The sequence below is a fragment of the Etheostoma spectabile genome, chromosome 16 (genome assembly GCF_008692095.1).
Source record: "Etheostoma spectabile isolate EspeVRDwgs_2016 chromosome 16, UIUC_Espe_1.0, whole genome shotgun sequence".
NCBI classification, from domain to species: Eukaryota; Metazoa; Chordata; class Actinopteri; order Perciformes; family Percidae; genus Etheostoma; species Etheostoma spectabile.
The window spans coordinates 12,936,292-12,949,993 of record NC_045748.1 but is presented as its reverse complement, the minus strand read 5'-3'; the positions used below and the strand labels follow the sequence as shown (position 1 = coordinate 12,949,993).

The window sequence follows — 13,702 nt, the reverse complement described above, 5'->3', positions numbered from 1 at the left end:
AGAGAGGGAGCCGTGACGGAGAGAGGAGGAGGAGAAGGAGGTAAAACATGGAAGAAGAAGAAGAAGTAGAAAGGGGCAAGAATTCAACAAAAAAAAGACAAAGGAGGAAAAGGAGGAGGGAACACAAACGAAATAAATAAGCCTCCTACAAATATTAAAAAATAAACACACAACAGAGAACCCAAACAGAAATTATAAGACAACAAAAGTTATGTAAAACCTGGTGTATCAGTTGTAATGTTGTTGAAAAATAAGTCAAACATATGAAACGTAAAAAAAAGAAACAACCAGAGTGAGTAGGAAGAAAATGTGTTAAAGCAAGCGGCTGCAACACAGCAAACAGCAAACGGTTTCAGTCAAAGCGCATGCAGGCTTCCATTTTCGAAATCCTTCTCATTTTTTCTCTTTCCCGACCTCATCACATGCCAGCTAGGACGAGAAATTCACCACATCCCCAAGGATATCAGCAGCTGAATTTGAGGTCGTCATCACAGAAATCTAATTGCTTATCGCTGTGCTATAACATCTGACTGCATAACTCATCAAGTAGTTGGAGAGTTTCAGAATGAAGCAGAGATGAGTTCTAAGACACCACACAATGGGCATGCATGGGCAAGTGAGTCAGATGCTGACTGCATCACAAACACTACTACTTTCTTCTGTGAGTTTTAAACAGACTGTATGAAAAAGGTTTTAAAGCGCTCCCAAGCGTTTACAGGCTTGTGTTGATGTGCTATGTGCTATAGGTACCAAAACAAATCTATGTTTGGTACTGCCAATTTGTTTTGTTTTGTCATGGTCCATGTGTGCAATGAACATTACACTTCGTGAGAAAGAAATCGTGGCAGAGAATCGTGATATCAATTCTAAGTTGAAAAATTGTGATTCATATTTTTCCCCGAATCATGCAGGCCTAACTTAAAGTAGAAATACCTCTCTCTATGGCTGTGTGTGCTCCCAAAAACTTTCTATAAAAAAAAATGAATCATGAGTGCATAAAGCACCAGATAAGCAACATGTTTACCATTTTATGTACACATAGAGTATGCTGGGGTTTCTCATCTAGCTTTGCACACACTTGCTTACAGCCTTTCTCTCACTCTCTCTCTCTCTCACACACACACACAATTACTGAAACATGCTCTGCTCTAATTCAATATCAACAGTGCCACCAGCCCACAAGACAGTCAGAAATCAGTTTTGCTGTTCAGAAGCAGGAAACTGAAGGAGGCTACCCAAGAGTTCCAGTCAATGGAAACACGGTAAAGGTAAACTGTTATTTCAGCCAGTGGAGTCCATCCACAGAATGACAGTAAAAATGCATTAGTGTGTGTTACAGAAGGAGGTGATTGCCAGGGAGGAGGAAACGGGTGGCAAATAATAACAACAGAAATGGCAATACTAACATGAACTAGCAACAAAGTTCTTCAGCTTAACGAAAGTCAAAGAATCTACACAAAAATGAAAATAAATTAAATACGTAACCAGTGCTACAAATGTAACAGATACTACAAATGCGACATTGAACACATATATTACGATACAGAACCAACATAAGATAATACAGTCTATAGGCCCTCCAGCCCATAAAAATCTCCCCATAGTGAAACGTGACCTTTAAAGTGATGGTTTGGAATAATTTCACCCCTGGGTCCTCTGCACCCCAACCTTGTGCCAAACAACTCCCCAGAAGCTTTTTTTCACCTTTGTACATAACCTATTTGTACTAGTGTAGAAGTTTGGTATCATTTTGGGCATCATTAGTGGGGTAATTAACGAGATACACAGTTGGTTCCATTAGCGCCTGGACTTAGCTAACCAGCTGATAACGCTAACTCGCCCATTGTTCAACACAAGTGAAAAAAGCTTCTGGAGGGTTGTTTAGCTCGAGGTTGTGGTGCAAAGGACCCGAGGGTGAAATTACTCCGAACCATCACTTTAAGTGAAGGAAATCCAAACAAAATGCACTACAAACAGCGAGGCTCTGCCGTAAGTTTGAGTGCAAATGTGGCTCCGTGTTAAGTTTGCATTGCATGTGTTACCTTGTTCTTGTTCTTAATGAAAGGCCACAGTTTGCCTTTGCTCTTGCCAGCAGGCTTCTCCCTGGCCTCTTTGGAGTTGGACAAGCTGGTGTCAGACACCGTCCTCTTCATGGCCTGGCCATAATCCTCAAACTCCACATCTCCTGGGGGCTCGAACCCGGATTTATAGGACTCCACCACCTGCTTAGAGTCCTAGTGGGGGAGAGTGGTGGCAGCAATCAGTGACACCCCTGATACAGTTTCATCCACTTCAACTGAAACAGAAATTGCAAAACATTAGGGCTGTATGATACGAGGAAAATGTGCAATATGCAATAACGTTGAATATTGCGATAACGATATAACGTGCAATCAATACACTGATTTTAAAGTGTACTCAGTTCTAGGAGTGCTCGATTATGGAAGAAATCATAATCACAAATATTTTCAAATGAGATTACTCACTGACTTTTGGAAAAATGTTGCAGTTATTGAAATAAAAAAATTGTGAAAAAGTTAAATAAATCAACAGTGAAAACACCTTCAACTGTAAAATTTCCCATTGATCAAAAAACATTGATCATTGAATTGAATATAATAGACACCAATAAAAAGAATGACAGTTAAATTTTAAAGTGCAGTTTATTATGTGTAATATGTTGCACCATTCCACAATGTTTTTATTGTGCAAGTTGTTTTTGCAAAACGAAAATATAGTGTGCAGCCCTACGAAACAATGACTAACACAGGGGAATTATGTTTGTTTGTGATGTCTAGCTAATCAGCACGTCCGGAGATAAGATGCATCACAATAGTGGGACTGGTGACTCTCTTGTTTATAGTAGTTTTTAAATCTGATAAGAGTTGAAATCGTGAAAGGAGAGTGAGAGAGACTGTCATTATCCAGTTTGTGGGACACATAAGAAAGAGGAAAAGACCTAAATCTGTCAGCCAGGAGTTACGACAAAAACACTGAGGTCAGGGACCTAGCCAGACTCCTCAGACACAGGATGGACATTAATCAAGCGCAGTGTGCATCAGCCTCGATGAACTGATAAGGGCAGAGGGTCTGGTTGGAGTTAGGATCATGGGGTCAAAGATTGTGCACTTCATACATGAGAGGAAGTGAGACAAAGACAGGGAAGGAGCATGTGATATGTTATTCCCGATGTTGTTTACTGCATCAGACAGTCACAGGCTGGAGTCATCTCCCTGGAGCCGGGCCATGCAAACACACACACACACACACACACACACACACACACACACACACACACACACACACACACACACACACACACACACACGCTATGCAATCCTAGTCTTGTTTTTTTGTCATACAGCCAACATGTGACATCTCAATATATCACACAGATTATTTTCTTTTTAATGCACGCAAAGGCTGCCTTTCATTGTAATATCCAAATAAATAATAATAAGCCATGAGACAGAACTGAAGCCAATAACTGTGCATAAGCTTCATAGAAGTGTATAAACTAAAAACAGGCTCTCATGAGCTCTAATCAACAGGTTTAGACTATAGCAAGCAGAGTGCTTTAACTTCCACCTATTTTCACAAGCACAAACATTTTTGGAAATAACCTTGTTTGTTATATTAGTAGTGCTAGATGAGAAGATTGATACCACTCTCATATCTGTCCATTAAATATAAGGCTAAAGGCAGATTTTGTGACCTTTAGACAGAGCCGGTATAGATATTAACCCCAGATTTCGCCAGCAGCTTGCAGTAGCTTCATTTTTACAGTGCAGACACGGGAGTGGCATTGCTCCTCTAATGTACCGCTTCTTCCTCCCCCAAAATATCAACCTATTACTTAAAATGTAATGGACTGCCACCACATTACAAGCACCTTGTTGTTTACAAGTGAACTTTCTTATTTTTAAAAGGCCCCCCAAGAGTACAAACCCACCAGCACAGTTGCTTGAATAAAAGCCATGTGATGGTGTGTGTGTGTGTGTGTGTGTGTGTGTGTGTGTGAGTGTGGTCTGTGTCTGTGTCTTTGTGAGAGATACATGTGTGTGATACACATGTATCTTATTTCTCTATACTCACCGTCTTGGGCTCGATGGACTCGGCGGCTTTCGTCATGCCGTCTAAACATTTCCCCACGATGGGCAGCACTTGGCGGTCCACATCTGCAAACGTCTTCATGCACACTCCTATCCTGTCAATTCTTCTCTCTTCCATGTCTTGAAGTTTCTACATACAAAAATGCAAGCATATTCATTTGTAAATACAAGCTTCACTAGCTTGTGTTGTAGAATTAGAGTGGAGGAGCAAGGCTTGTGCTTCTGCATTTAAATTTTGAGCATCTGACGTATCATCTGGAAAAGCTCTTATGCACTTTACATCTTTATAAATGTTTAACCCTATTCTCAAAAAAGAGCACTAGTAAAGCCCAAACTCTGTGAAGTGAAAAACTATTTTAAACTCATAACATTGTGTTCCAAAGCTCACAATCTGTGACAATGCAACAGAAAATAATTTATTTGAAGTAGTCAACCCAATAATTGCACATAAATACACAATTCTGGCAGAGTTTTCATCCAGTCAGCGCTTTCACTTCCATTTGCACACAGAGTTTTGAAAGACAGCAATGATAAACAAACAAAATATTTCTGGGTGTAGTCAAACCTATCTGGGTGGGCGCTCTAAACAAATTTGATTCATGGGAAACCCTGGTTTGCTACAAATATTGTATGCAACAACAAATCAAATAAAATATTTGGACATACAGTATGTTGCAGTGCCGTTATATTTACCTGGAATATGTTGGGAATAACTGTGAAGTAATGTTCATTCTGCTCCTGGTTGAACTTTTGCAGGTAGGAGGAGTATTCACTCTTACTGTCAGCGGCCATCTGGTGCCTCACCTGCGCTTGTTGTCGGGCCTGAACAAAAACAACACACATAAACATGCATATCAGAGACACGCACTACAGTGTTCCCTGATTAACACAGACATATGGCTAACCCACACACAGCCAGATAAAAACCTACGTGAGTTGACACATTTGGGCATATGAGTGTTCATGCATGCACATGTACAATACACACATAAACTTTGAGCTCCTGGACAGGTGCAAATCCAAGTGGGACCACAGCAACAGCCATTGGCATTTAACTATTCTTCATGTAGGCCAGAACAAACATATACAATGAGAAACAACAGCTTGCCGCGGCTGCAGAATGGAAGGGTTTGGGTTTTTATTGCCCGCCCAGTCTGGCGTATCTCTACTGTCGATAATGTTGATTATTTTAAGCCAGTTCGGTCTCAGGGAGGCAATGCAGGCAGTCTGAAACGCAGCAGGAGCAGCCTATTACACATCCAAGGCAAGCAGATGGAGATGAGATTATCTCAGCTAGACAGCACATGGAGTGTGTTTGTTTGTGTGTGTGTGTGTGTGTGTGTGTGTGTGTGTGTGTGTGTGTGTGTGTGTGTGTGTGTGTGTGTGTGTGTGTGTGTGTGTGTGTTTAGCTAAGAACTCATATCTGTTTCCTCTTTCCATCAGATCTGAGACCTGTCCGCACACACAAAGTGGTTCCATTGGGTCATCTATATCAAAGTGTCACCTTTTGAACCAGTAATTGCATTTGGTCAGCTGAATGCAGATGAACGGGAAAACCTGCAGCCATATGACTGTAACCCTGATCTGCCATAGCCCCAAGGGAAACATTTTAAGGACTTAAGTTGAGTCTCTCACACTCCCACACATACGGGTAAAGGGTATGGTAATAGATGACATACTAGAAAAAAAAGGGGGACGTCAGAGCAGAGACACTCATCAGACACAAAGGTACATTATTTCCAGCACAGGAGGGATGACAGTTAATACCTCTGGTGGAAAATGATAGTCACAGCCTTAAAAAAAAAAAGGAATCCAGAGAAAAGCTAAAAAGCACATGTAAAAGTCCAGCTGTTTAAAGTCTACGTGCAGGTCTGTGAGCATGCAGTTATTGATATGCGCTAAGCTGGTGTAGGTGCATGCAAAGTGGTGCCGTATGTGTTACGAAATGATGAGGGTAAACATCATTGCCATGGTAACATGGCAGATAACGGCACTTCTTAACAAGTTGCTGTGCCTGCAGCAGCATCATATCCTGTTGTCATTTTCTGGAAATTGGCTGTTTCTTCTGTCATTCACACTTCTGTGTTTATGAGCATGTGTATAAATACAGAATATTTATATATTTATTGCCATACATTTTTTAAAATGTAAATTGTTATGAAGGCTTTCATCTAACGCAAAATAATTCAGCATTTCTTGATTTAATCTTTCTTACATCGCACAAATATAATGTTAGCAGAAGACAGCAAGACAAACCACTGTACGAAGGGTGGGGCAGGTCACAGTCAGACAGGACACGGCATGTTAACAGTGACCTGGTCAAGGTCTGTGTGTCGGGCTCTGCGGAAGAGCATTTGTTTGTGTGTGTGTGTGTGTGTGTCGAGACACAAGTCGAGACAGGGTGTGTTCCCACAGATATAACAAGCTCTCTGTCCGCCAGACCTACCTTGTGGGAACTTCGCTTCAAGGCATGGAATAAATAGATATACAAACACACACAAAAAAGAAAAGAATTGTTAGCCGTTTCCAGCTAAACAAGAGGTTGCCATAGATGCACTTCCTGGACAACCAGGCGTGTCATCACTCAAGAGGGGACGCCGGTATCAGGGTATACAAACACAATCACAACTACTGGAATTGTAAACCACGCTCTTATGGTATGAGTAGGGGCGGTATAGAGGTGGAGAGGAGGGCACTGTGTAATTGTTCTTATTCTTTATGACTGAGGGTCTCCACAATGGGGGAAGACTGTGAGTGTGTGTGTGAGGACTGGGGTCCCTTAACAAACTGTTAACAGGCTTTGTGGATATCTGGGCTGTGAATCCAAACCCCAAATTGAGGGATTTGTTTGCCAGAGGAGGAGAGGGAACAGTTAGAGGTTTGTTCTGGCTGCAGAGAAAACCACAATACCTCAGCTCAACAAACAGCAGCTTTCTTTTGGCATTACGGGGATACATCGCATAACAGACTGAAAGCAACTCCTCGAGTCAAAATATATCCATTCAATTTCTTTTTTTTATTGTTACTGACAAGTAAATTAAGCGAGAAAGTTATTTTTGTATTAGTAACTTATCAGATCCTAAAGCGGCCTTAAGCTGCAGAAAACTAATGTACACAGACACAATTCCACACGTAGCTGTACCTACAAACATGTATAACCCTCCGTTTCTTCTTCTCTTTTTTGCTTATCGTGCATCTGTTCTGTCCAACCCAGACCTACTTACACTCCAAAGCTTTAACTATGACTCAAACACAAACTGGGCTGAGGCTGTGACATGTCATTCCTTCCGGTGATTAATAGTCAGAGGCCTTCTAAATAATGAACGGAATATTCCTCTGCAAAGAAAATAACACATTGTTCTTTTTTTCTGTATTAGTTTTATGACCATATCCGTTTATTATCGCACAAAAAAAAACGAGCACAAAAAAATGGATTTTACTTTTGCTTTCAACCTGATGAAGCAAATGTAATAATAGAAGTGTACGAGTGCCTATAAACTCTCAAGGAAACTGAGCTAAAACACCTTCAACACCAAGCATGTGGAAAAGTCATGAGCCATCACAACTAGAGAGTCTAAACCACAGACACACAAAAGTGACAGAAAATATAGCAATAAAGCCTACACACTTCCTTTCTCTTTTTGTATACATCCGCACATTCACCTTTTCTTTTTTTTATTACAAAATCGCAGTTAATAGAATTGATACGACAGATGCAATACACCTATAAAGTACCTGTTATAAAAAACACACACATAAGAGAAGAATTTTTGGGTAAGTGTTGGGTAAGAAAATCCAACCATCTTCCACAGTGACTGAAATTTGTATTATAAGTTTTATTGTATTATATTACATTTCTGAACAATGGCAATGTGAGTAGGCAAAAAAGAGAGAGCGGAGGTCAGTCAAATAAAAAAAACACACAAAAAAAGAATAGCAAATGAGAATGCGGGTATATATTTTTGCAGTGATCTATATATTGTCAAGCAGGACGAGATACATATCTGTTACGACCTTTAAGGCAAGTGGTAATGGGTGACACAGCCCCTTGTTACATTATCTACGAGTTTTAAAGGTGTGTAAGTGACTGTTTCTAAATCAAAAGGACCATACAAATGTTCACCATACAATTCTAATATAGTCTACATTGCTGCCTACCATTTACTAATGTATAACAAAGGCTTTTAGATTCATTCTCTTAATTTCGTTTATTGCACCTTTTGCATCCTTGAGATTATGTAAATAATCACTGTGTGTGGGTTGTGACTGACCCATTTAGTAGTGGTGTGTGTGTGTGTGTGTGTGTGTGTGTGTGTGTGTGTGTGTGCGTGCGTGCGTGCTTGTGCGATCACACGATTTTGTTTTCAGGAAAACTCTAGAATTAATTAGAGGCCCATCTGAAAGTGAGATGTTAAAAAGCATCACATTCACAAGCTGTATTGTGTATGTATATAATCAAACCTTGATGGAAAATGTTTGGGAATTTTTCAAACATGTTTTTTTTCTTACCAAATATGGCCATTCTGATGGCGTCATAATAACTTCAACCACCTATATAAAAGAGCTTTGGAAAAAGTGGACTTGATAGAGTCTCCTAAAGGTTCTCAAATAAACTTTCTGTTTTATAAAAATTGTTTCAAAGTGAGTGTATTCTTTCTAAATCTCAACCACAAAGGAGGTGAGTGCAAAGTTATTAGAACTTGGAGTGTAAATATACTACAATTTTCCTTTAAATAAAAAAAGGAAGAAAAGATGGCATTGTAAAAACGTATGCTGTGATAGTTTAAGTTAGTACTTTCTTCCTTAACAGTAAATAGCTGTACTGTAAAAGCCCCGGTATTGGTATTGAACTGAAGTTGAGTTTCCGAGGCATGGATTGAAATCACTTAACACAAACAGTGATACTAACTAAATGAGAACAATAATACAGCACTGAATGCTGTGTAATGTATGAGCCTTTCATGCCTCAATAAATGAAATAACTGTAATCAGACACAACACCACTCTTGTTTCAAGACTAGTTTCTTGAACTGCTGTGCTGTGTCTTTCCAGTTGGGTTCAGTGTTAGCCTAAGCCTATTGTAGCCCTTTGGCTGTATGTCCAGAAGGCAGAAAGGCTCTTTATTCCAGCCTATATTTGCATAATAATCGGGTCTGAACTGTGTCAACTCTGAGCCTGAGCTCTACTCCAACAGCTGATGAAGCAGCAAGAGCACGCGCTGCTGACCCATGATGCCTTGCGGGCGTGGGAGCCTTGTGGGTAAAAGGCAGAGATTTTGAGGGCTCTTTTAATTGGTTATGACAACAGGAAATGACATCAGCTGCCCAGGGGGGTTCTGTGACTAGAAGTCCTGAGAATTTGACAATCGCATGTGTAATATAATCACAGAATCACTGTATAGCAGTAGTTTGTAGTAGTGCAACGGCAAACTATATGCTTAGATCCGTCACTCTAAAAAGGCAAAGCCAACAAATGTGTGTAATTCACAACACACATTAACACACACAAGCACCACCATTGGACACAAAGTCCTCTCTGTTGCTAAGGCCCATACAGCACAGCAGAGTGTTTGGTATCTGCTCTACAGTGATAATGAGGGCTCGGTGCTGCTATCAGCTTTGTTTAGCAGCAGATCACTGTGCTGCTGAGACAATGCCAGCTTTTACACACAGTCCCTGGCATCAAACACATGGTCACTCAATCTTTACCGTCTTTTGGGTTCAGTGGAATGAGGAGTCATGGCTTGGCGTACATTTACAAGGGGGGAAAAAAATGTGAAAGAGTATGTCGAGAGAAATGGAAGAGGGCTAGGTGGGAGGGTGAGGAAGGCCAGACAACTGGGTTGAGGAAGGAGGGTACAGGACAAGCTTGCACGATTGTGAGATGACACATACCTTTTCCACGTCAGCCTTAGTCACGTTAATGTCCGCATCCATCCTCTCAAAGTATTGCTGTGCTCTGTCTGCCTCTTTACAGTCCCTCTCAAACCTTCTTTTACACTGGAAAAAGAAGAGAAGCCCAAATTTAATGTGATTAGAGACATTAAATCGGTAATTCCCTGCCATGAGCTGTAACAGGAAACACACTATAACTCGACCTTTAAATGAGCATAGTCATGAACGTCATAACATGTAACGTATACGTCATATGGATTTTAGACACAGCAGTGTGTGCGACAGAGGTCAGTTTATGGCATTGACACAGCGATGAGGTCTGTCAAAGTCTGCAGCCTGCAGATTAAACAAATGTTCATAGTGGTCATTTGTGTACTGAAAAACAACCATTCATTCAACCCTCTTTCGACCCCTTTAACCGAACAATCAGTGTTTGTTGGGCCAGCATGCACTCTCAACTATGCCTATCTGACTCGCACACAATGGAATCATTGAACGCACAGCAAAGTTTGAGGAGGACAAGGCTGTTATGCAGCTCTCTCACACTCCCCCGTCAAAGGGGCCAGGCAGAGATAAAAAGTGGTGTTATGTGCAATCTCTCTTTCAGCTACTTCACTTAAACAAATAAAACAGACACTCTGATCTGATCTATCTAGATGTTTTAAAGGTCGGAATTATACAGTATTCTAAATCAATATTAGTCTGGCCTACTTTTGATAACTAAAAGGACACACAAGTGAAACTTGTTTTATATATATTTATATTTCTACTTCAGTTTTTTCTGTCTGTCTGATTTGCAGCAGACTCTAGGAGAGGGCAACATAAATCATGCAATAACACATTCATTAAAAGCATCGGTAAGCTTTAAACCAGCGTTATTTGTTTATTATAAATGCATCTTGATGTGAGTCAAATAAATGGCACAGTGTATGAGGTTTGTGGTGAAGACAGTACAGGAGGTCCCGCAGGGGTCTGTGCACTTGCACAGATGTTTTCTTTTCAGTTAGAAAAGAAAGGAGGAAGCTGATGGGCTTACATTTCACTGAAATTGTACCTCGTACGTACCCTGGAAATCCAGAGTTCTCACAAGAGCACAATTTGAATTTGCTCAGTGATTTACTCTGGCATTGAGTAATGCAGCTCATTAACTATACCTTTGTATCTGGGCTGCACCAGTCACATCGGTGTATCTGATACAGAGGCGAGCTAAACAGATGATGACAGTTTAATCTACCAGTTATCTCTGCTGGTAGCTAGGCGTATAGGGCTCTGGATATGTCACCCCATGTATTGTTGTGATTGGTCGCAGTGTTATCCAATTGCGTGCAGTGAGATTTTCAAATTCAAAGACCCTTAATCCTTTTGGATTTTGGTCTGGATTTCCAGGCTACCTCGTACGATTTCATGTGATCATAAACTGATTAACTGGTTTATTGAAATGAACTGTTTGCCATTTACTGTGTGTACTCCATCAGCTCTACATGGCATCACACGGCTCCTCCTTCAGCATCAAAAGCATGTGCTTTAGCATCATGTGGCGTTGATGTTGATTGATCATAAGGCTGCTGATGATACAGCCATGAGCGATTAAGGTCAATAGACCATCTCTGCAACTGAAACCACAAAGCTTTAAATGTAATTACTGTTGTCTAGTGTACAGTATGCTATTCCTTTTGAAAAAATATTAAACCATGACATATAGACAAATACTACGTTCTATGTCATAACTAAGGTTGGGTTCTGGCAGCCGGTTTCATTCAAAAGTGAAATTGTGTTTCTTATTCTGTTCTACTGTTGTCTCTTGAGTCACTGTGACCAGTGGCGACTACATTATTGGGGTCACTTACCGTTTCCAGCTGTTTCCACGTGCTCTCAATGTGCTGCTGTGCCTTGCGCCCATCGTGGAAGTGCTGTCAAAAGAGTTGGGAAAAATATTTTTACTATCATACTATTCACAAGCTTAAGGGATTTAAAAGCAGGTGACCTTGACACAGTTGAAATAATACTTTGGAAGCAGTTGGAATGGGACTCTCAACTATACCATGCATTATGAATATTACTCACACTGTGACACAAGGAAGAATTAATGTAAGCCGATAAAGTAGGGCAAATTTAAATAGATACTATACTTTAACTACATTACAAATGATGGCCACCTAACCCACAGGCTTAACTCAGAGATTCTTACATGCTCCAGCATATGGCTATAAGTAAATTTGATTGAAGAGCAGCCCTATCATAACCCATCCATTCAACACAGTTGCACAAAGAAAGGGCAGTTTTACAATTTCAACATTCATTAAGAACCAATCCTTGAATCAACTGAGTGAAGGATGAATACTAAGTAATAATAAAGTAGTCATGAAATAAAAAGGTCAAACATACTGTAGATCAAGTAACAATGACAACAAATAACAGGGTGGTAAAGCTAAACAGACACTGTTTTCATGAAGCTACAAAGTCACATGTCATGTACAGTGCATGGTTTGTGTTGTTAAAAAAAACTGTCCTCTTTGCTCTCTGCTAGGGCCACATGGGTGCACTGATGTCCTGAACTCAGTACAAGAGTTGTGAATGAAATCGGCACACTACTTTAACAGGGAATATCTTAACAGATATGCAGATGCAAAAAATATACATTTACTCCAAAAGGCATCCACTGTAATATTTCAACAACTATTGAACGTATTGCCATGAAATTTGGTACGGACATTTATGTCACTGTTAAGATGAATTGTAACAACTTCAGGTCAAAAATGTTTGTGTGTCCAATTGTTAGTGCTAATTAGCACATTTTAGCACAATATAATAAGATGGTAAGAAAGTTGAACAGGTATACTGTTTATTTTTGAACAGAGTTCAGCATGTTAAGATTGTCATTGTAAGTTTTGTTAAATCAAGAACATGTTGTGAGCGTTGAAACTGTTATACTGATTAACCTCTTTGAGGGATTACTATTTTTATAGGTTTGGTTATTGGCCTGCCCCTGAACAAACATCTCCACTTGATGTATGCAAAAATTAAGGATATTAATGACCAGAGGGATAGAAGATAGCCACAATATGACAGTTACAACAGTTAGATGAGAAAGCAGAATAAGAAACGGAGAAAAGCTAATGCAATATCAAAGGTTGGATGTGCAAAGAGAAGCCTACAGTGAGATATAACATGGAAGTGTACCAAGAGCCAGATATTGTAATGTAGGGGGAGACAGGCAGGTCAAAGAGAATTTTGGCACTGACAAGTGTGGCATTTTAGACGAGACTAGGTGGCAGTTGCCGGTCTGAACTCACATAGCACATACGCTGTGTGTTTTAGTAAAAGGCCTCACTTGGCCCATCTGGCTCCAGGGGACCAGAACACTTGTGTGTCTATGTGTGGATCACAGCCAGATCCCTTGGAAACTTAAGAGCACCATTTTCAAACCTTTTGGAAATTAAATCTTATTTATAAAAAAAAATACAAATTATTCCTCCGTTGCCTGTGGCCACATTTCCCTCCTAAAGAATCCAAAAAGAATCAAGTTAAAATGAAAATGACATTGAGACTTGACTGTCAATGAGGTATCCCTTGGTTACGCTGACTGCGGAAGCCAGGGTCAGTGGCTGAGCTGAATATCGATGCTGCAATTCAATAACGGAACCAGGCCGTTATAAAGAACAATACGCTTTGGCTTCTACTTCTCTTGCATTTCAG

The 13,702-nt window shown here is 40.2% G+C and overlaps 1 protein-coding gene across 28 annotated transcripts in view; it reads right to left on the bottom strand.

Annotated features, from left to right (window-relative positions):
- Window positions 1-13,702, bottom strand: part of fnbp1b (formin binding protein 1b) — a 61,232-nt gene that overhangs the window by 13,660 nt on the left and 33,870 nt on the right. For 19 of the 28 annotated variants that reach the window (XM_032538948.1, XM_032538945.1, XM_032538933.1 and 16 more), the window contains exons 5-10: window positions 11,854-11,916; window positions 10,007-10,111; window positions 6,559-6,573; window positions 4,806-4,934; window positions 4,096-4,242; window positions 2,043-2,234 (exon numbers count right to left, since the gene is read on the bottom strand). In XM_032538948.1, coding sequence (XP_032394839.1) covers window positions 2,043-2,234; window positions 4,096-4,242; window positions 4,806-4,934; window positions 6,559-6,573; window positions 10,007-10,111; window positions 11,854-11,916 — 651 coding nt within the window. The remainder of the gene's footprint in view (window positions 1-2,042; window positions 2,235-4,095; window positions 4,243-4,805; window positions 4,935-6,558; window positions 6,574-10,006; window positions 10,112-11,853; window positions 11,917-13,702) is intronic. The other 9 variants (XM_032538936.1, XM_032538959.1, XM_032538961.1 and 6 more) reach the window with 1 other exon arrangement.